Source organism: Gallus gallus, chromosome 11, assembly GCF_016699485.2.
Source record: "Gallus gallus isolate bGalGal1 chromosome 11, bGalGal1.mat.broiler.GRCg7b, whole genome shotgun sequence".
Classification (NCBI taxonomy): domain Eukaryota; kingdom Metazoa; phylum Chordata; class Aves; order Galliformes; family Phasianidae; genus Gallus; species Gallus gallus.
In genome coordinates, this window is record NC_052542.1 from 9,996,306 (window position 1) to 10,019,834 (window position 23,529).

Sequence of the window (23,529 nt, forward strand, 5' to 3'; positions counted from 1 at the left end):
TTTGCTGCCCTTAAAGTGGAATTGGAGAAAATAAAATAGTCATCAAGCCAGGCATACACTTGATGAATTAGCTCGCCTGCAATTTAAATGCAGGTATGAAATATCTGATAGCCAGAGCTATCTAAAGCTTCTTAAGGCTAACCGAGTACCATTCTCAAAGATACACATTTCTTCCTCTTCTTCATCAGAAGGTTTCTATCAAGTTTTACATGACAAATACAGAAAATGCTTGAAATAAACTGAAGCACGGACACGTTCGCTCAAACTCTGACTTCACTCTTTGGCACAAGCTTACACAATACACAGCTGCCAGTGTAAACAGCAGAATAACAACTGTCACTGCTGTACTTATCTTTTAAAAACAGTTTTTAAAAAAAAAGTGGGAGACCAAAATACATTTTAAATACCACTAATAGTTGCCTATGTGTTATTTAAGTGTTACATGGAAAATGTAGTGTATCTTCTGCTATTAAGAGCTGTTTTAACATGGAAATGAGTTTTGTCATCTTATTCCTTTCCAGCAGTTTCTAAACTCCAAACATAATTGTCTTGACAGCCTGAATACTGCCATCCAGCTTCTCAATGCCTGTTGACATGTACTGATCTTTTACCTGGTTTGACTGCTTTCATGACAGCACGTGATGACTTCAGCACTGCTTCGTAGATAGCCCTCTGGTCAGGAGTGAACTTTCCATTTGCAGGGAAGGTGCAGGTGATGTCAGAACCATAGCAGTAATACTCTCCTCCCATATCAAACAGGCTAAAAAGGAATAGAGAGGGAAGAAATTAAAATTTTAATTTCAAAGAAATTGTAAGAATATTTTCTCGTTCTGCCCTTAAGAACGATCCACATCTTGGTAGCTGGCCACATAATCCCCACCTGAGTGTTGTTCCTAAGTAAAATGAGATGACAGCAACCTGCTAGCAGAAGGGCATTTACTGTTACCTAGAACTTAAGTGGACACTTCCACCAGCTGCGCTGGCCCTGGATGGAAATACTACAAGAGCTCACGAAGCAAGACAAAAATCACACAAGGAATCTTTATCCAGGTGTTCAGTTCCAGTTGCTGGGACCTTCTCTCAGAAGATGAAATGTCTTCTGTTTCTGAGAAATGCCAGCACCATGTAAAGGCTCTGACTTCAGAACTTAACTGAGAAATGCTAATTAAATCATGGCCTTCTGTATTGAAGTGTCAAAACACATTTGATGGTTTAAATAAAATGTCCCCAATAAAGGTTGACTGCCTTTGCTCATAATACAAACTTTCCTTTAAGACAAACTTATCTAACAGGCCTTAAAGAAACACACATGGGAAGATCCAACCAGAAAAGAACATTTAGTACAGTTTTTGGCATCAAAGGTAAAGGAAAAAAAAAAAAGCTTTCTTTTATGGGAAAAAAAGCCTCTTATCCTTCGAGAATCATACTTATTCTACACAGCAATCAGTAACTCACCACTGAATGCTCCGCAGCTAGAACTCAACCAATAAGAGCAGCTAGAACTCAATCTATAAGAGCAGCTAGTGGGTCCCCACACCTGTGTGACAACTTGGTTAGACATCTGCAATTCTGTGCCTCCTGGGTCCACCTGATAAAGCACTGCACTTGTTTCAGCAGGCTCAAAAATCAGCAAATTTCCAAATAACTTTTGGACCAAACAGTGGTTAGAAAATAGCTTCTAAGTTCATCACGTATTGATTATAAGAAGGCACATTTTACATGTAAGACTTTGGTCTTGACACACAGTATTTGTGTGGCCTCCTGGTTTCTTAGGTAATTAATTAGCAAATTTCAGCTGTGATTCAAGTCCTCTCACAGTGACCTCAAACAACTGCTTGCGACTCTCATCACGTGAAATACAATTTTCCTTTGCTGTATTTGAACACCTTGGAGCTCTCTGCCTCATGCCTCTGCCCCACCGCAAGGCCAAACAGATGCAGCAGAAAAGGAAGGGCACTGCTGTGGCCTCCTCTGCTTCCGAGCCCCAATCACAGCAGTAATTAGCAACACTGTGCGGCACAGCTCTGCCACCAGCCAGCATACATGGCCAGGTAAAGATAAGTGTAAGCTACTGCAACAGGAACTGTGGCACTTGGCTGTAAACATTCACCATTTCTAAGCTAACTGCCACTGAAAGCAACAGACAGTAAGCAAACTAATGCAACCGTGATAAAGCAAGATAGTACTTCAGCAGCGCTGAGACTCCTCTTGCTCCACTGCATACACAGACAGACACATACTCATCAAGATTTACTCAAATTTTAAAATCCACCCAGCAATTTCCTCTGTGCATGAATCCTTGTACTCAGTGCAGGCCCTGCTGAAGTCATCACCAGCCTCCCCACAGCGGGCAAGGTTCACCGCAGAGACTTGCAGGACTGGAACTGCAGGAATAAACCCAGTGCTTTACAGATGCAGAAGTGTCGGAGGTTTAAAGCTACAGCAACACACTCTAGGAGGTTGCAGAGACTATTGCAAAGTTACACATGTACAGGCAGAGTCAATGCAAGTACTGCTGACATTTGTTTAAATATGAAACACGGTATTTTAAAAGAGGAAGTCACTAATTGAAAAAAGATACGCACCAGACAGCAAACGTCAGAGCCACAGGGTGAAAAAGGAGGATTTGACACCAATATAGCAACTGCAAACAAGCTTAGCCAAACCTCAGCATCATAAACCCCATCAACACTAGGTTTTGATTTTATGGTTAGACTCCCTTCAATAAAAAACTAGTGTTGTACAGAGAAAATCGTATGTAAGGATTCAGGAAAGTAGCTGCAGCAACTAAGAATTACATAAAGAGCTGCTGGGTTCTCTAACAGACCAACCTGATATACTTGTTAGAACAGCTGCTGATCTTCCAACCTGTCCCAAATGGAACTCTTTCAAAAATCACAAATGAAGTCTCGTGGTGCTTGGTAGGATTTTTGTGGCCTGTTCCATTCCATAAGTATCAATTCAGCATGACTGCAGTAAAGCTGAGACTTGCAACTTTTGAACTCCCTGTCCAAGTCTACTAGAAGTTACTGTTCCTTATATGTTTTACCTGGAGGGTGGTTAACCTGAACTTACTGTAGGCATCACACTATTTCTTGAAAAATTACAATTACCAGTATTTTCTCAAACCCATTCATCATTTAGTGGTTGTTAAATAGTTATTAGAGCTACTGGAGCACTAAGTGATGGGGAAAAAAAACTATCACAAAGCTGCTGGTACACTCAAGAAGGCTCGCAAGCCAGGAAGCACCATTTGTTCAGGTTTCCTTGATTCCAGAGAAGAGCAGAGATGAGGGAAGATGACCTTTCAAATTCCACCACGGAGCAATAACCCACCTTTCAGACCGTATGCTTCAGTGAAAAAGCATTCAAAACAAACTGCATTTGGGAGATATTTTGGCTCTTACTGGGAATTCTCTTCCATTTAACTTCAGTTGGGAACATATCCATTAGCTAAAATGTTTCCCAAGACATGGAAATAGACCAAATATTGTTGCTATTGTAGCCGAGGAAAGAATGGGAGTCTGAGAAGATCCCAGTTTCGTATCCTTGCTTGCCAGGCAACATATGTGGTGAAGCATACTTAATTCTAAGCCTAAGCTGCTATCTTCTCCTGTTCCTAACTGAAAAAAGTTCCTAAAAGCGGGTTGCTTAACTCTTGGTTCCTTAGATAAAATACATTATTTTACCCTGAAATTACATAGCAACTGCTAGGTGGTAAGATAAACTAATAACGTATTCTAGTACATACACAACTGCATATTAAAAATGAACTGATGATGCAATCTTACAAGGGCCATGTGCAGAAACAACTACTTCATGTTATCTGAACTACTATCAAATACAGCAGCAATATAAACTAATTAAACACACAAATAAGAACAGGCCGCAAACATCTCGATCTATGCTTTACCTCTTAAAGATCATTTAAAGTCAAGTAACATATGCAATAATATAAGCATCTCCAAACATTATTAATTTATCTAAAAGGGAAATAGGAATGTTACATGTCTAAGGGACTATTATGTTTTCTATGCTATATAAAACTCAAGAATTCTAATTTCTGTAGAATGATAACAAGTTTCATGGCAGGACACCCTTCTGTTTTTCAGGAAGGGTTGCAGTTGTGAAGTGTGGGTTTAGATGGATCCAGAGGTAAGGAGTCTGAAGATGTCATGTTTCCAAGGAGCCTCAGATAAGAAAGTGGCCAGAAAAGAAGTGTCAGTGATCAGAGAGCGTGGTTACATGTCGGTGTGCTCACTGACAGAGCTTGAATCTGTTGGAGCCTTTTATTGCACAGCTGAATTTCTTTTAAAAGCGTTGCAGAGAGAATCTAATCTTTCTTTGCATTGTTTTGTTGGGAGCAAAAGCAATGAAAAGCTACCTAGCTTCATTTCAGGATGAAAAGTGCATGGTATATAAAAACATTTAACAACTGGAAGACCTAAGCTGTTCTAAAAACTCCACGTTGCTGTTTTAATTTGTTTTCTAAAACTAATAAGAAGCTGTACTACATGTAAAAGACACAACAAAAACATTAAATGGGCATAGATCTCCTAAGGGAGATATGTATATTTATTTGTTATAATTTTTCTTCCCAAACATATTGCAAAATACTTCATACACTTAACTAAAACTGAGCAATACGAAGTATTACAAAAATCAGATAACCCATCAATTACTCTACTGACAGTATTACAGTGTCAGCCAACAGAGTCAATAAAGTTGCCTTCTGCATCTGTTTTAGAATTAACCTTCAAAACCAACGAACTGCACTTCATTCCCCTCACAGGGAAGAAGCCTGACACAACTTAAGATCATGCTGCACATAATGCAGTCCCCAGTTGAGAAGCAGCAGAAGCACGCACTGCAACCTCACAGCTCCAGCAGGGACCTCTCGGGTTGTCCCTGGAGGTCCTGGGTCACCAGCTCCTCCTTGCCCCCAGGACCTGGGTCCAGCGCCCTGCTGCAGCAACCCAGCAGGGCAGTCTGCAAGAAGTAGTTCAAGGATGCTTGCATCCTGTTGGTTTTAAGGAGGATGCAGGCTTCTAAGGCACCGCTGAACTGGAAACGCTACGTGATGCTATGCACGAAAGCTCTCTACACTTTCCCCTGGCAGCAGCTCTGGCACGACACAGATGAGCTGGAAGGTGGCTCTGCCACCCCCACAGAATATCGGCACCACGAAACACAAATTTCTACTGACACCTTTGGCCTTAAAGTCCAGAAAAATAATAGGTGTTTTAATACCACTTTTAGCTTTCTTAACCTCTGATTGCAAAGCATCACAAATCTCTTTGTCCAACACTTCAGTTAGAAATATTGTGGTTCTTTTCTACATAAAGTCACTGTATACTATTTTTTTTTCAAAGCAAAGCATCTTCCTCCTCTAAACATTTTTTTTAACTTTTATAGGCTTGCTGACATTTTTATTGTCAAATAATTTGAAACTGCCAAGCAATGAGGCAAATTATGGCCAATATCACAATGGGAAGGAATAGTTTATTTGGGATATCTGAGCCATGTGTATGAATCGCTAGTGATCCAACCACCAACCCAACCCAAAGACAAGCTCTCGCAGGCATTTCTTGGGAAGCCTACAGCTACTCCCATGAGCTCACATGTACAGGCCGTCACCTTGCTGCTCTGCATGCACAGTCAGAGCTGGGTCTCCTCGGCAGTTACAAAAGTAAAATTGTCTTCTTCAGCTAATGCTGCAGAGCTACTGCTGCCATGAGCCCCACAGGACCCCGGTGCAGTGCTGGGCACAGGGCCGGCCAAACCCCAGCGCCTACAGCCCCTGCCTGCTCTCAGAACAAAGCCTTCCCTTCCTGCAGGGATTGCAGGACCAGTGATCAGAAATCACCAGGTCTTACCATGTCTTCCTCATACCTTGGGTTAGAGTTGCACAGGTATGAATACTGGTGCACTTTACTCAGTTACATTTACTGAGGTTTTAGAGATCTGAGTCATTACTAGCTAACACACTTATGAGCAGCCACAGGGATAAACTGGTGCCAGCCCGGTCCCAGGACAGCAGGAATCAAGGTACACAAACCTCTTATGGCAACAAGAGCAAGTCACCCCCAGCTGGAGATTTTGTTCTCCGTGAACTCACTGCATTCTGCTCCAAGTCTGCCGAGAGCATACTTTGTGCTTTACATTGATGCAGCAATTAAATCTTGAAGCAGTCACACACCAACAAAAGCTGACTATTTGTTTGGTTAAACACTTCAAGGCAATTTCAAGCTTGAGGGAATCAGGTATCAGGATTTCTATGAGATGCATCTTTGGAAATGTACCAAGTAATTTGGAAATAGAGCGGCTTAAGAGCCAACCACAAGCATAAATTACAGTAAATGATACAAAAATAAAATAGAGATTCTAGTGACACACTTTTTTATTCACTCATCTCCTGACCAGCCAAGAATTATCAACTAAAAAAGCAACCTCAAGTAAGATAACATCACAAAGCCCAACAAAGATCTGGAACAGAACAGCGTAAAGTCCTGTATACTCAGGAAGCTGCTTTGGAAGAGGTGCTGTGCTTGGACTAGCTTCTATCTGACAGGATACAGGGAGGGTTTAGCGCTGGCTCTGTGCAAGATGCAGCCAGCCTTGGCCTGCTGACTACAGGGCCAGCTGTTGTTACCAACCCCCTTGTAGTTTAGAGCAACTTTGGAGAAATGTTATAGTATTTTATGTGTAGGAAATTGGGTTCTAGAAAGTCAAAAGAAAGCAATAGGCTTTGTAGTTAAGTCTCACATTCAATAGAAGATCCTGTAGCCCACACAGGTAACACAATTACAGAGACAGCAAACGATGATGTGACTGTTGTTACATGCATTGGGCTATGATTTACATGTGGGCTCATACTTTTGTGTTTGTCCTCAGCTGTGTGTCCTCATGTTCACCTTCCCCACAGCCTTCCCAAATCTGCTCCTTCTGCAGCACTGTCTCACGACAGGCTCTCCCAGACTATTACAGCTACCGGGAGGCTTATCTCAACCTTTTCACGCAGAGATGGCAAAATCTACCATTAAGCTTTGCTTCAAAAAGGAGAGGCTGAAAAACAACAACAGTCTTCACTGAATTTTGAACGAGAGAATACTGTGCACCCAGAACTTCTACACTGCCAACTACAAGATGTTCAGTAGCTGTAGAAAGAACACGCACAAGTTTGAGCTGACTGGGCTACCAAAAAGAATAGGAAAAACCAGTAACCAAACAAACAACCCACTCAGGGTGCTTGTGTCCTGCACTGGCCAGGGCCCCCCTCACTCCCACAGCCGCAGAGGCCATGGCTTACCGCCCAGCACAGGTGTGCAGCTGTGCGTAGGTGTGCGTGGCCATGCCCCAGGTTGCTGGGGAAGGTGTGTCCTTCTGCTCTGCCTCTGGGAAAATGGTTTCCTAAACCAACAGCAACATGTGGGAGTGCCCGCTCTCTCTCTCTCTCTCTCTCTCTCTCTCTCTCTCTTTCTCTCAGTAATTTGAGCCAAGCAGAACTTCAGATCCATTTATCTCGCAGGATACGAAATCTAAATCTCAATGAATTCACCAACGCAGTTGGATGTAAGCGTTGGCTCAGTAAATAGCACTGTAAGATTTTCTGTGCTATTTCTGATTCTCTTCCCATACAGCTTGAGAAGGAATCCCTGGCTTACAAGATTTGTGTACTGAAGAAATTGAAGACAACTACCTTAAGCCTCCGCGCTAAAAAAAAAATCAGTTTCCATAATCAAGCATCACCCCTCCGTCACCCTCAGATTGGGTGTACACTGATACAGACTACATCTGTATCTGTATCAATGTTGTATTAGAAATGTAATGTTTGACGGCACAAAGAGTCAAGAACCTTGTGATGAGCTTGTTCACAGCTGAATTCACCCCGACAGCCATCTCCCCATGCTTCTGCTAAGCAGAGGGATGTCCCCAGTAAAGAAGGGTTGGGTACAAATAAAGATTGGGCATACTGAGCTGGTATTGCCAGGCTGCCAGAAGGATGAGGCAACAGACGAGACTTTACGAGATGCAGAAGGCAAAGTGTCAGCACTGCCTACTTCACACCTCTACTGGACCCATGCAGGCAATATGCCAGGTGAGGCAAACTCCCTCGTGAAGTTCTGACAAACAGATTGCCTTTTTGCTGAATAGATGCTTTTTTTTTTTTCTTCTGGTTTTATTATCCATTTTTAATTGGCATATTTAGTAAGCAACAGCACTCTGTTTAGAAAAGTCGACGTAGCAGAGATGGCAGCAAACACGACGCTCTGGCCCGCTGCCAGCTGCTGCGAGCTCCAACAAGGAGTGGGATGTCAGAGCTGCAGGGAGGAGGAGAAAATCTGCACGGAAAGGCTTGCATTGACTGCTGCACGCTTCCCAGTCACACCGCAGAGAGCACACCACATCAGCTCCTCACCAGGAGGGTGAGATACCAGCACAGAAAAACAAAGCTACCTTTTCAAGTGACCAGAACTTTGCAAGTGACTCTAGATGCCTACAGTGAGAAGCAGAAGGTACTGTGTAAGCCGAACAGCACACATCTGATATTTCTGATTCAGGCCACCGCTCTCATGTGCTAAAATTTGGACTTGAGGGTCTTAACTTTCAGCAGCCACTCCGGGCACTCTGACCTGGACAAACAACTGCTGCAGATTGCAGGAGTAGGTGAAGACCTTTACTCATCGATTTTCACTGCAAATACCATCAACTACTCTTATTGTATGTATGTGCATGCTCACACATGCATTCCTGTAAAGAAATGGTTAATGCTTCTGATTATTTTTCCTTGATGAAAACTGAGATAGAGACCAATGTACACACTCATGTAATGTTTTTGTTGTTTTGTTTATTTTGAGATACTGTAGTTGTTCTTAGGATTGCTCCATCAACCTCCAAAAGATCAGTTTTCAAAAGGAATCCATCACAAAGGGGTTTCAGAATACTGGACAGAACAAGACAACTGAATGCAAAAAGAAAAAGAGCTGCTAGCTTTTTCATGGCAAATCAGTCCAAATGTTCAAATCAGTTTTGCAGTAATGAAGGCAGCAACTGGTTCTTCAGACAAGGAGCTTGAGGCCGCCCTTCCCCAGCCACACCTGCCATTTTGCCAGGAAGGACATGTTTTTCTTTTTCAGAGAAAAAGACCTACTCTGCAGAGCAGCACCTTGAGCTGTACGTACAGTACGGCAATGTGCAAGTGAAATCAGAAGTATTCTTTCCTTAAAGGCCTACAGTGACTCAGCCTACACACGGAGCAGTACTACACCAGGAGGGCTCCTCATGACCCCGTGCTGAGAGCCACGCGTCCATCATGGGCACAGCAAGGGGCTCCTGAACAGAGCCAAGGCTGTTCCAAATGCTGAAGAATAGCACCTGGTTCCTAGGGGTACCCAGAGGCTGTGCTGGAGCCTACTGACACCTCCACTTTGAGCCACACAGCAGACAGAGCCAGACAGACTCCCTCTAAAATTCTATTTTGAACTTTTTGATGGAGTTCCTCACACCAAGAGCAACAAGAAAGGCTTTGCTATTGAAAACTATCCAAGATAAGCAGTATCCAGGGTATTTCTAACATACTTCATGTTTATTCATGTCAACAAAGACCACCACCAAAAGCAGATTAAACTGAAAGGCATTTGTGAATGCTCAATATTAAACCTACAGCTATTTAAAATACTAGGCTTTACCCCACTTATTTTATTTAAACACCCCGGTCAAATCAGCACAAGAGAAGCCAAGGTAACTGCACACTCTCAGGTGTTTTGAACTATGGTGGGAATGCTAATCTAAAAATAAGACAGATACATCTCATTTAGAGGCAAAAAAAAAATCTTATGCACTGCAGGCATGAAGGCTCCCTCAGAGCCTGAATTACCCAGTGCTAACACAACCCAAGCAGTTCAAGGAAAACTATTGCCAATTCTAGAAAATACAGTTTTCTATTTTTAATCAAATCATTTGCTTTTTGCAGATTAGCTTAACAATAATATCCTCTATAGGCACAGTAAGAAGAAAAATACCTCTACTTTATGAAAACAACAAATTTTAATCAAACCAAAGGCACTGAGCCAGAGGAATTATTTCAAAAATGGATAGCCAGTTGATTTTGCAATCAGCCTGTAAGTAGTAGCAATGTACTTGGGTATTATTATTATTAGAAACAAAACCATAACTAACAACAAGTTGTTTCAAAACTGCAGACTGAAAGGTTAAAACTAACCATAATTTTTGCATATTATTATAGCATCAAACTTCAAAACGAGTAAAAATGCGCAGGGCCAAACGAAAATATTACTCTCACCCACATAAAATAGAGGAGCATTTACATCTGACACATTAATATCCTGGGATCTTAAAGGCAGTGCTTTCAAGAAGTAATAAATACAATATTTTGTTCCGTAGGATAAATTGTTTTAATGGAAGACAATGAAGTACTTTGGGTGGAAAAGGGCAGACTTGTATTACATGGTGCAAAAAGACTGGTCAGATCCTGCTTTTTAATGCAACATTGCCCCCACCTGGACAAATGCAGTTCAGTGTACAGGCTGGCATCAATAGCAGAGGACTCTGTAAAACACAGCGCAAATTCACAGAGCTTGGAAAAGAAGCACAACAAACCTCTGCCTTCCTTAGCAGCATACCTTCCTCAAGCTCACCTAAGTCCTTTAGTTGAATAGTTGAAAGCCTTTGCAATAAGTTCCTGAAATAAATGATAGTTCCTCAGTACTCATGAGAAATCCTTTCATACTACACGCTTATTTATTCCGGCAGAGAAGGGAATAACACAAATGTTCTACAAATAACACTGAGTAATATTAAGAGAAATACAGAGATACTGTCAATGCAATATACACCATATATGCATACTGTGAGTATACGTAGAAGATAAATGCACACATCCTATGTAGAAAGTGACAATTCTTTTGATTATAGAAAATTACCTACTATGCTTTTAGATAAAAAGAGGAAAGTTAGAAAAGTAACATATTTTACTGAACAGAAGACCTGCCCTTTAAGAACAAACATGAACAAGCAACTTTCTTCTGCAATACTCTCTGCGCACCTCTGAGTGACCAACACCGCCACGAAACCTACAAATGGTCCTTCATCTCATCAGGGTAACTGAGCAACGAAGAGCCCTGAAATGCAGCATCTTCCCTCTGTTTCACACAGAACAACCGTCTCAACTATCTCTATATGCCGTCAAAAGAAACTCCCTGAGACTGACAAAGCTTCTGAAATGCCAAGAGGAGGAGCACTCGAAGTTAAATAAATGCATTTCAAGAGCACCAGAAGTTGTAGTAATAGAACATTTAGAAAAAGGCACATAGCAGTGCCAAATAGATGGAAGCAAATTCCAACCTAGCACAATGTGAGTGGAATGTGCTTTACATGCAAAGGCAATGCTCCTGGCCAGGCACTGTGCCTCGCTCTGCTGTGCCTCCGGTATCAAAGCACAAAGCTCTCTGGTTCCAGGGAGCACTTATTTGAGTGCCCCCTGGTGTTAATGTAATTCTGGTGCCTCAAATTGGCGTTAGAATATTAAGGAAAGAAATGAGTATAAAAATACTCCTCAGAATTGAGTTAGTCCAATAAAATCATTTTGCAACACTGGATTGCTTTCATATGCCCAACTCTACTAATTGACTAAGCAAATAACAATACCTGTTAATACAGCCGAGACTCATTTAAAACACTTAACATAGATGCATTATGCTAAGATGGCACTTTTCTAACATGCTGCATTTGATTTTGTGGCATTAATAAGACTTTTCCATTGCTTAAATTCTGGCACCAAAATGCAATCAAACTATCTGCCAGAACAGGCACGAAGCTTCCCAGCAGGAAGCAGCCTGCTGCACAGCTACTGCACACTTACATTGGCCTCACTGGAACCAGTGCACTTACATCAGAGCGTCCAGAGGAACAGCCGCATAAAATGCAAGGCATCATCCGATGATCCAACCTGCTTCACTGAAACTTTTAAAGCTGCATCGTAATTTAATTTTATAAACAACAGATAGGCCCACTGTGAACACAAGGTTAACGGCATCTCTCCAAGGGCTGCTGCACTTGGCGAGCAGTTGATGCTGTCCTCCTATATTCATTGTGATTTCAACTGAGCTCTCATTGAATCACACCGTAGGACTCCCTGCAGGGAGGGCCACAGTGCTGCAGCTCTGACTCTGCTGCTGGGGCTGTGCTGGGATGGGGGGACATGCCTCACAGCCAGAGGCCTTCCTTAACAGAATGATGTGGGAGGATGCTTTGACACGGTAGGAATGCCATGCACTTCAACAGAATACACAGTTGCTTGCAGCATTTTGCAAAGCCAGAATGGACCAAGTAATAAGGAAAAACATGAGGATCAGTAAAACTGCCATTGAAGGTTGGTTTAACAAGTGCTGAATTTTCACTGAGGCACATCTGTCAGAAGCCATAAAAGACAAAGACCTGCAAGCAGCACACAGAAAACCATGTCAGGTGATAACAGTCAGATCCATTTCAGCGACATCTGTGGTCAGGCTTATTTTCTTACATTTCTGTATTTAAGTGTGAGCCTCATCACGGAGAACCAATCTTTATTTTAAGATCACAGAAGCACCATCCATTTGTCAAACCTCATCAGATCAACTGCAATAAAACAACACCATAGCAATGCCAGACACAACAAAGGCAGCGAGCTGAATGCAATAAGCTCTCATTTTCCTAAATACCTCCTCAAAATCAAAATGTAAAGTACATTTTCCAGGTTCAACACCTCCAAGAGTTCCTACACAACACACCAAAACACAAAGGTGAGGGGAGATGTTTGGCCTCACACTTTCCCCCATGTATCTTGATGGCCGCTTTTCCCTTTTCCATACAGACATGGCTGTTGCTCCATGCTGAACTCCACAGGGTGTTAAATCTGTGCTCTTTCAATCCACTTGTTTTCTCCCTAAGTAGTAACTTCCCATCTAATTTCCCTCTAAACACGGAAAGACCTTTTGATATCCAAACTGTGTTGGAGGTGGTGGAGAGACTCCAAACCCACTGGAAAATGGGTTGTGGTTATCTCATGACTCCTTGAGGCCTCTTGTGTGCAGGGCAGGAGTTAGTGAACTAGAACTCCAATTCCCAAAATCAAAATCAGCCTTGCTACAGAACCAGCAGGTGTCTCAGCACACAATGAATAATGCAATACCTCAAGATAAGGCAGTAAACCTCAGTCTCAGGCTCAGTTTCTTCCAAGCTGTCACAGGTTTATGATGACAGAAGAAAATCAGTATTTTACCTTAGCCTGGCTGTACATCAGCACTGTATATACTTGTAATACTGATTTTCAACATTCTGAGCAGAAGATTTTATTTAAATGTTAACACGAAGTGAATGAGCAGAGAGCACAGAACTGTGATTCACAAGGGTGCTTGGCCTGGCAATTTGTCTGCGTCACCTTTCTGACCATGGAGATAACAGATTCTTGTGCAGGAGAAGTGTTTGTTTTAAACCATGCCATCCATACTCATGTACACGTCCACCACACAGGCGTTAGCATATGTGAATTATTTATATAACACTTACTTGCTATAACTGTAATATTTATATTTGATATCAGTATCAGTACAGTGCTTTGCCCATACATGTTGAATACTGAAACCCTAAAAGTACAACTTCTGTCATTAGTGATGTCTTGTGTTAGCTATTTCATTTTTATATGCAATATAATGACTGAAAATGACAGCCCTGCTTAGTAAGACAGTCCATATTGACAAGGAATGCCAGGAATTTTCCTTACAGCCCTTGTCTTGCACTGAGACCTCCCAGCGCAGAAGCTGCATACGTAAAGATGTGGATGATGATGCAATACTGGAGATTTAATTCTATCGCAGTTTCTTCCAGAAGCAATAAATCCACTTGATGTAGATTAATTTTCAAAAATGGAAGTCATAAAATCAGACTGCTCTAAATGTGACACAGTTTTTAAAGAAGTCAGAGTAACAGTCTTAAATTATGCAACAGCCCAATAATTTTGACTGAGACCTCTTGTTGATACCTGCAAATCCTTGTAACTGATACTCCTCAAAGAGCACTTGAGTATCTCAAGGAAGAAAAGCATTAGTTTCACTAATCTAATGTCTTCTATTTATTTTCTGGGCACTTTGTTGACTTATTTGCTGGTAATTGCTTCACCTCACTGCTTAGAACATAGGGCACCTGAGCAGCACATTTCTGCAAAATGACTGAATGTTATTCCTATGAATTACATAATTTCATGAAAAATGTGAAACTCTATGGAATAATTTAATAAAAATCACACCAAGCACCCAATCTTCTGATCCTGTTAGATTCCACTATTCTGTGAAGTTATTACAGTAGATTCATACCAAAATTACTGGCAGAAGCCGAAATAATCCCACCTCTTCTTCACCAAAAGCAATGCTGCTTTTTCCTCTGCATTCATGGCTTGCTAAGAATATCCAACAGAGGGCTCCCAGTAGCTATTAAAGAGCTTAATTGAGAGTCAAATACGTGAACTCTTTAACATACATAAACAGATCAGCATGCTGTCATTTTAAACAACATATTCTGTATGCACACAGGCACATCTACATCCAAATTACAAATTTGTAAAAGCATACAGTAAAACCACACAGGAAGTTTCTTGTTATAATTTGTATTCTCAAGCTAGCTCACTGTTTTTTTTTGTTTGTTTGTTTTGTTTTTCCCCCCCAAAACTGGAGAAAATGAGTATAGTTTTAAATCACCTTCACACAAACACAATTACATTTTCTTACAACTTCCTTATGAGCAGGAGGGTCATCCTGCCCCCCTATGAGCACAACCAAGCTAACCACATCAGCCTGTTCTGCTAGGTCAAGGTCAAGGTGATCTGAGCAACTCTTTGCTAAAAGCCAATCTGCACCTGGCAAACTTCATCTAATTAAGATGTGAAACTGGACCATCTCAGGAAAAAGGCATTTCAAACAAAGTTAATCCTTGCTCTTATCGTTGAGACAGCTAAAAAAGGTGGGATTGCTGCTTGCAGAGATGCTGCTTATATTCTTTAATCCTGTGTTTTCCCAATGATACCATTCCCTTCACTGTTTAAATGCCTTAATTTTAATATTAAAGGACAGGACATCATAATACCTTGTATTATGCCTCAGTAACATAAGCTGTGATTTTCTGAGAATTTAATCAAACACAACAGTCAGTACTGTACCACGGCGGTGTGCCCTACCTGATAAAAAACACCTCACAGGATATCATCTACCCAAACACAATGTGATCCTAAGTCAAAGCCATTGTAGTGCAATAAATAAACAGTACTGTTTGTCTGGCTCAGTAAACTATTCACCACAGATGAAGTTAATACATAAACTACTGAACGCAAAGCTTCTAAAGAAGTTTCTACACTATTAAAAATAAATTACATATCTGTAATTAAGTGCATTCTGCAGTCCTTGCAGATGTACCAAGAATGTCAGCTAACAAAGCTTTTTTTTTTTTAATTGCTTTTGAAAAATCAATTTGTTTTCTGTAAGGGCTTTTGGTTCTACGATAATACTCAGTTGCTTTCCTCCACATCTTTACATCCAACTGTGAAAACACCTACCTGCACCCTCACTGCACATGCTACAAAAGCAATCTAATACAAAACCTCCTCTAAATATCTATGATTAACTCCTCCAGAACTAGTTCCATCCTTTTACAAATGCAGGCTTTCTGATCAAAGTCCTCAGAGGTGAAGTACAAAAGCTGTATTCTGCTGTTACATGCCACACAATTAGGTTTGTCTTTAAATCTATGGTGATGTCTTTGGTGATTTTATTCACACTGCTTTTATCTGCAGTGATACTGCAAAACATGTGCAATGTAATACAAGTGGAGAAAAATGTACGGTACTTGCAATCATACTGCTACAATGCAGAACTCTAAAGATCTGTATTTTTTTCTTTTTCTTTTTTTAATTTCCTATTCAACGGGGGATGGAGGTATAACAGGACATTTGGAAGAACTCTGAATATCCTGGCATGCAAAATTACATGCTGCTTTAAAGATTTAGACTTTCCAAGAGTACATATAATGTAAATATTGAAACACAGTCAGTATTGTAACAGAAACATCAAGTAAACTCTAATTCTTACTTACCACAGGTCTCCATCTTCAATAGTCTTATCATTTGGGGCTCCAGCATGCCCATAGTGCAGAACAGATGAGTTCTCCCCACTGAGAGGCAAAAAGAAAATTTACCACAATTAGTGGAAGAAGAAACATTAAAACACACAATATAAGAAACATCGTAAATGTGATGATGTAAAAATGTAACCATAGAATCACAGAATCCTTAATGTTGGAAGGCACCTTTAAAGGTCATCTAGTTAACTCCCCTGCAATGAACAGGGACACCACAGCTCCATCAGGTTGCCCAGGATCTGATCCAGCCTCGTCTTGGAAGTCTCCAGCGATGGGCACCAACCACATCACTAGGCAACCTGTTCCAATGCCTCACCAACCCCACTGTAAAAGACTTTTTCCTTATATCCAAACTAAATCTACCTTTTTTCAGCTTGAAGCAGTTTCCCTTTGTCCTACCACCACAGACCCTGCTAAAGAGTCTGTACTCTTCTTTCCTGTAGCTCCCCTTCCCCTTTAGATACTGAAAGGCTGCTATCAGGTCACCTCGCTGCCTTCTCTTCTCCAGGCTAAGGAGCCCAAAGCTCCCTCAGCCTGTCCTTGTAGGAGTGGTGCTCCATCCCTTGGGTCATTTTTGTGGCCTTCTGGACACGATCCAACAGGTCTATGCCTCTCCTGTACTGAGGACTCCACATCTGGACACAAACACCAGTATTCTGACTGCAAGATGTGACTCTTCTGCAGAAGGGACTCAGTACAGTTCATACAAATACTTCCCACATCCAGGAAAGTGTCAAGGATGCAATTAAGTAATTTTTCAATATGTGCCCATTTATTATGGATTTTTTTAAAATACTTAAGTGAGTCACTTCCCTATTTAAGGTTAAATAGTCTGACGCATAAAAGAGAAATTCCCACTAGAGTAAAATCTGACATGTTTGAAATGCGTTAGGAGTTACCGAATCTAGAAGAAATCAGCAGTCCATGAGTGCCAGTTGACCCCTGGCACAGCTACATGTGATCTCTGCTGGAATGGATACACCGCACACTGCTAGGGGAACATTCACGCTGTATGATGTCAGCAGTTAATACCAGGCACAAAAACCATCACTTTATTTTTACCTCTTATTAAAATCACATTACAGAGAAAAGATTTTAAATCCTGGGAATGCTTTCGAGTAACCTGCTGATTCACAGGAATAACACATCTCCAGAAAAGGACAGACTTCTTTTGTACACTTCTAAAGCACCACAAGGCATTTAGTGACCTGTATTTGGTCTTGGCATCCCCCTCTTGTCTAGCAAACATCAGTTAAAATACTGGCAAAGAGCTCAAGCTCTACCTATTTCCCTTCCTTCCCTCCTTGGACAGATGCTCTCTCTCTTCCAACAGCCATAAGAGCTATAACCAAAAATACAAGTGTTGGAACAGGGTTACTCTGGCACCTCTCTGACCTCCTCAGTCTACGTTTTACCAAAACCATTTTGGTCACTCTGTTCTTTCAGTCGAGATGGTTGAACTGCTTCATATTTTAGGTGAAAGGAACCTGAGGCTCAATTTCCATGAATGCTTTGCTGTACCTGAAGTAAATGTGCAACCTGACATACTTCTCATGTTAAACTTCTGGTAAGCGCAATTGCAAAAGCAGTAGATGTGCAATGTATCCCCCAAAATGTTACATTCAAGATACAGGCAGTCATTGTGAACATTTAGATACTTAATTGATGGATTATTTACTTACTCAAATATAATAACTCCATAAGCAAGGACCATGGATGAGAAAGCAGAGGCGTTCTTAATTTTCAGAATATGCTCAATCTAAAGGGCTGGATCATGTTAATACAAAGCAAGATCATTGTCTTGCTGTTTTAGCACGTAGGAATCAGCATGCACCAACAGAGTGGGGGGCAACATTTCAGAACAATAGGAATAATTTTCTGACAGAAAATGTATTTCTTATAATCATACAAAACTCAAGGGAAGGATTAAAGCTGTTAAATCAAGAGTTAAAATAAACACAGAATTAAGGCTGCAATTGATTTGCTCTGTGATGCTGCCCCAATGGCAGCACCCCACAAGTGGCATGTGCACACACTCTCCACAGGACCTTGCTAGGATTTTAGTTGCAGACACTATTCCTTATCTCTTTCCAGAAACGGGGAGAAGCAAATAGCATATACTTATGATCAACTACCAAAAAATGCATCATGAAGCTTAAGGGCATGACTTCATGCTAACGTATTTGCAGATAACTTGTTCACTTATCACACGCTGGCACTCAGCATTATGCATCATACCAGCCACATGAACAAGTCCTATGTTCAAATATGAACACTGCACAAATGTTTTCAACAATAGATGTTCCAAATATAAGGACGAGGGATTTCCTTTGCATAGTTTAATGTAAAGGTTTTAGTTTACAAAATATTTCTGTAAAGTTTGGCACCAACTGTTACAGAAGATGCACAAAAATCTGTTTTTCACCACCGTTACTTAGGCGTTAAGCAGCACACAGTCTTTCTTGGCATTTGAGACTCCCTGTTTTTCACTTCAACCCTGGCTCTGTAACACAGAGAGGAGCTGCTGGTGCAGAAGACCAGATCCCCACACCAGATGCACTTGGGTGGCTTCTGTCAGGCGAGAGGCCCATCTCCCCTCACCGGCTCCAGGCACGGCCCTCAGGCTGAGCACCTTGCAGCACACCAGCCATGCTCCTGAAAGCCCTCACAGTTGTTTCTCACTCAGAAGAAATGCAAAGTGAGCACTCTGGGCCTGGCCCTGTCTCAGCACAGCCCAAAGCCTGGAATGGGAATGACTTGCTTCAGAAATGCATCGCCCACCCGCAGCGAACACAGGTGGGGACACATCTCTGCCCCGCTTCCAAGAGGTGGGAGTCAGCCCCTCCTTGTTAGAAGCACCTTCACACAAGGAGACAGGAAGATGCTTTCAGAGCAACACAAAGAAGCTTCCCTAAAGTGACACGTACCCGTGAGGTGAATGTTACAGCTAACCAGGAATTGTTCGTAATGATTTGTGAGACTTTCAAGGTGGCTTTAAAAGCAATTTAAACAAACCCCCCAGCCACTGGAAAGCAAACAAGCCTTCCTGGAGAAGCTCCTTCTTTCCCCCAAGGAGCAACAGCCAAAAGTTCTCACAGCAGAGCCAGAGTTCCACACCGGGTGCTGTGAGGAGATGCCGGCCAGGTGGCTCCGGGCCTCTGCAGGTCAGCACCAGGGATGCCCAAGGCTGCCTCTGGGCAGCACAGCTGAAACGTCCTCCAACAGATTTCGGTGGGCCTATTTCCATCCCTTTAATAATCTGCCTCGAACTGGTGCCAAAGAAATGTTTGTTACAGACGGAACTACACGGAGCAGCAGAAAAGCAGCAAATTAACACCACTGAGAATGCAAACAGCAGGAAAGGATTCAGGTTACTAGGAAGGGGAAAAAAGGCCCCAGAATACATGTCAAATCAGGAAACACTATGAAAAGAAATGAGCAGAAGAAAGAAGAGGTATGTCAGTAATATTTTAAGAAAAGGATTAAGTTGAGTATCAAACATAAGAAAAAGAGCAGCTATTAGCTCTGTAGTAAGATCTGAAGAAAAATCAACAGGCCACGAACTGAACCAGCAAGCTATTTCCATCACTATTTCAATAATGAAGTCAATCCACAAGGAAGCATTAGCAGTCTTCTCTCCACTTTTTCATCTAAGAGATGAAACTTTAAAACACTGTATTGTGAAGGAAAAAAAAGCATGGACACAGTAAATACTCTGGCCTTACCCTTCACCTTCCTCCCCTGCAAAATGACCACTAGGTACACTGAGGCACTGCAAGGAGCAGTTTGAATTTCAAGGCACTGCACAGTATTTGCACATTCCTCCGAAATCAATTCTTCAGAGATTTCTGTTGAATATATCTAAGTCCATTTATCAGGTACCACTATTCTCCTTTATTTGCACTTACATAACATCAGCTGGTGCTTCAAATCATTGACAAGTTGACAACCCTTGAAAGCACTGTTAACTACAGCACTAAGCCAGCTATGTGACGAGCCGTAACACCCATGTGTGTTATCATTCTCAACTGATTAGAGAGTGAATACATAGAAGTGAATACATGACACATATTAAGTTTCATCAAATATTCATCCACCATCTCCTGAACTGAGTCGGTACTGGACAGGGACAGCAACAAATGCATACACTCAAACTGCAGCACGTGATTTCTATATGGAATATAGCATTGATAACTCTTGCCCTCTGGTTTAATGAGCACCTTTTTAAAAGCTGAATAGAAAATGTTTTATAATTAATAACATGATTCTCCTGTATGGAAATTATCAGGCCAGTGACTAAAAAGTAAACAACATGCCAAATATCATTGTGTGAAGTTTGGGAAAAACAACAGAACTCAGCATGAACAGAATCATACCTAACTGCTCAAAAACCCTAATTGTAAAAGCTATTTTTAATCTTAAATGTAGTTAAGCGTAGTATTTACAATCACATTTCCATGGTAATTAAAAACGCCTATTACTTTTACCATTATTATGTTAATTGGGTTCATCAAATAGATCTGCTTATACCTATTTTATTAGGACCTAGCTTAAGATAGTTAATTCTATTTGTTCTTACTTAATTGCTCACAATCAGAATGTAGCTATTCATTTACAAAGGCTTCTTTCCTTTTTGTTGTTTTATTTTTAAATCCAGTTTGTCTCCATTTTCAGTTGCAGCAGTAGGATACAGCGCCAACTCCCAGCTAAAATCACACATCAGGGCGCTGTCTGGATCTTGTACCACGACAAGGACTCACTGTGCTTCACACTACATTCCTACTTCAGTAGGAGTTTCTATAGGGTTAGCTATGGCATCCCTGTTTCTAGCTTCTGTACCCAAATCCAGTTTTGCAGCACAGATTCCGATGCACTGTAAGTGTGTAGCCTGTATGGCAGTGGAAAACCATGCACAGAGACAACTTGATTTTACCTTCTCAGCTTGTAATGATACCACAGAGATGAAGTCTCGTTGCAATGGGATGTTAATTCTCAAGTTATATGATGGTACTTAAAACAGGAAAATTTCCTGACAATTTAGATGCACAATTTGCCATAAAACTGCTCATGCTCCTACTGCAATTTGGGATATAAATTGGAAAACTGCATTTGCAAATAATGAATTGAGTAAACAGAAGAAAAAAGCAGAGATACTGATCGTTTTCATTACCCCTGAAGCAAAATAACACCATTGTCATTAACTTAAAATTATTTTTTTTTTTATAAATAAAACCTATGTGAACTCAGGCAAATGCCTGTATCATTTGATCTACCAGTGGGGTCTGTGTATTAACAGATACACCTCATCTGTCTCATACATCTCTGACTGGAGATATATATATATCCATTAACTAAATGAGATTAATCTCTGCACAAAGTACACAGCTGTCCTTCATATGTATCCTACGCTACTCTCCTGAATTCTTTGAATTAAAGATGTGCAGCTCTACAGCTGAAGGGAGAACTTGTTATAAAAAGTTGTATTTTCTCAAATACAAAAGCTCCAACACCAACTGCTGAGCAAGAAAAGAGGGAGAGCAAAATGTTTCCAAAACCTCACTTTCTCAAATCAATTTTAGTGCAGCCTAACCTCAAACAAGTTGGAGAACGTTATGAAATACTTCAGGTGCATTCCACAAAAAGTATTTGTGAACAACAAAGAATAGCTCTACAGCCCTTCTTCATAACTCTACTTAATAAAAGAGCCAACTGTGGCATGGATGTGAGCACAAACGCTATCTTGGCAGCAGCAGCAGCCATTGTGGAATCTCTTGAGCGCAGTAGAACCTGTAACCGAGCCATTTCTTTAAGATCCAACACTTGCCACCCTTTCTTGGCGTTTCCAGGGGAAACCGTTCAAAACTTACTCTGGTGGCACTCACAAACACATCACATGCCTCAAAGGAACAATTTTACAATTATCCAGCGGGAAACTGACAATAAATATTTCAACAATTCGATAGAAGCCATCAACTTACCTGCCACAGATGCAAGTGTAGGAAGTATGGCGCATGCCGCCTCGGGTGTAGCAGTAGTGCTGGAAAAGGCTGCAAAGAAAGAGAGCTGGTAATTATTAATGTATTCAGAAGGACCACAAGACAGAGAGGAAAGCAAGCCTTGTCTCAGCACAGCTGTGCCGCTGCCAATCCCGGCTCACTACTGGGTTCTCTGCCCAGGTGAGCGCTCAGCTCATGCCTCACAGCTCGACAGCTCTGTGGGTCACCTCACCCCTCATGTAAGTGCAGTACAGTGCCCCTGAATGCTGCTCCCCATTGCAATGACATCCTGTTGGAGGAGCTCTTCGGCCTCAAAAGCATTAAAACGTTTTCATCTTTACTGTCAAAGTCCCCTTCACATGAGGGCAGATGTGCCCAAAGCACAATTAATATAGGATTAGGTGTTTTAAGAGCTAAGCACATATCATGGATCCTTTTACTCTTTTTGAAATATGTTCTAATTACAATCCAATTCTCTTTAATACTGAATGGATTCAAAAACTCATTTGTTGTAATACTGAAAATCATTTCATTAACACAGAGTGATAATGGTGCTATTCAAATAGAGATGTTGTGATTTTATCCTGCAGAAACAATCCACAGAACACAATTCAAGTTCTTTGAAGGATATTAAAGACATTACATGCTTGTAAATCCAAACTAGATTTTAAAATTACACAAAATGACAGTATTTAAAGAGAAACAAAGCAAGCCATACAAATTGATCACAAAAGGACAAAGAAAAGCCTACATTTAGGGACTTAGTAGGGAGACACGTTTTCCAAGATTTACTTTCTGTTCAAACCATTGTGGCTTTGCATGGCAGAAATACTGATTTTTTTTTTACTGCCTCAGAAACCAAAAACTGCAAAGAGTAGGTCAAATGAAAGAGAAGCAAAGGAGGAACTGATGTAGTGAGAGCACAGCAGAGAGCACTGCATTTGGCTAATGAAATTAATAATCAAAACCATCATTTGCTCTGGTGCAGTCGGTTCCTTACCAAATGGACACTTCACATGGAAGCAAAGTTACAGACGTGCTGCTCCCAGCATGCTTGCACGCAAGGTTTATTCTACAGGACCCAGCACTGCACAAACATTTTGCAAAACAATATTTTCTACCATTATATATGTATAGTTACGTCCCAGGAAGCAACTTTTATTGTGTTTTATAGACCCTTCACGCTAAATTATTGGATAAAGTATTTCCTCTAGTCAGAAACTTTAAGTAACCTTCTAAAGAGCTTTAAAAATGAAATAATGAAGGCTGTAAACATCCTTCCATCATCACTGATGCAGGGATAGCAGGGCTTGTTTTTCCATATGACAACTGATCACATATTCATGGTTGG

General features: G+C 41.1%; 1 protein-coding gene across 3 annotated transcripts in view; it reads right to left on the minus strand.

Annotated features, from left to right (window-relative positions):
* Window positions 1–23,529, minus strand: part of PEPD (peptidase D) — a 365,025-nt gene that overhangs the window by 32,202 nt on the left and 309,294 nt on the right. For all 3 annotated transcript variants that reach the window (XM_046899469.1, NM_001079717.2, XM_046899470.1), the window contains 3 exons: window positions 22,161–22,229; window positions 16,138–16,215; window positions 612–760 (listed from right to left, as the gene is read on the minus strand). In XM_046899469.1, the coding sequence (XP_046755425.1) occupies window positions 612–760; window positions 16,138–16,215; window positions 22,161–22,229 (296 nt within the window). The remainder of the gene's footprint in view (window positions 1–611; window positions 761–16,137; window positions 16,216–22,160; window positions 22,230–23,529) is intronic.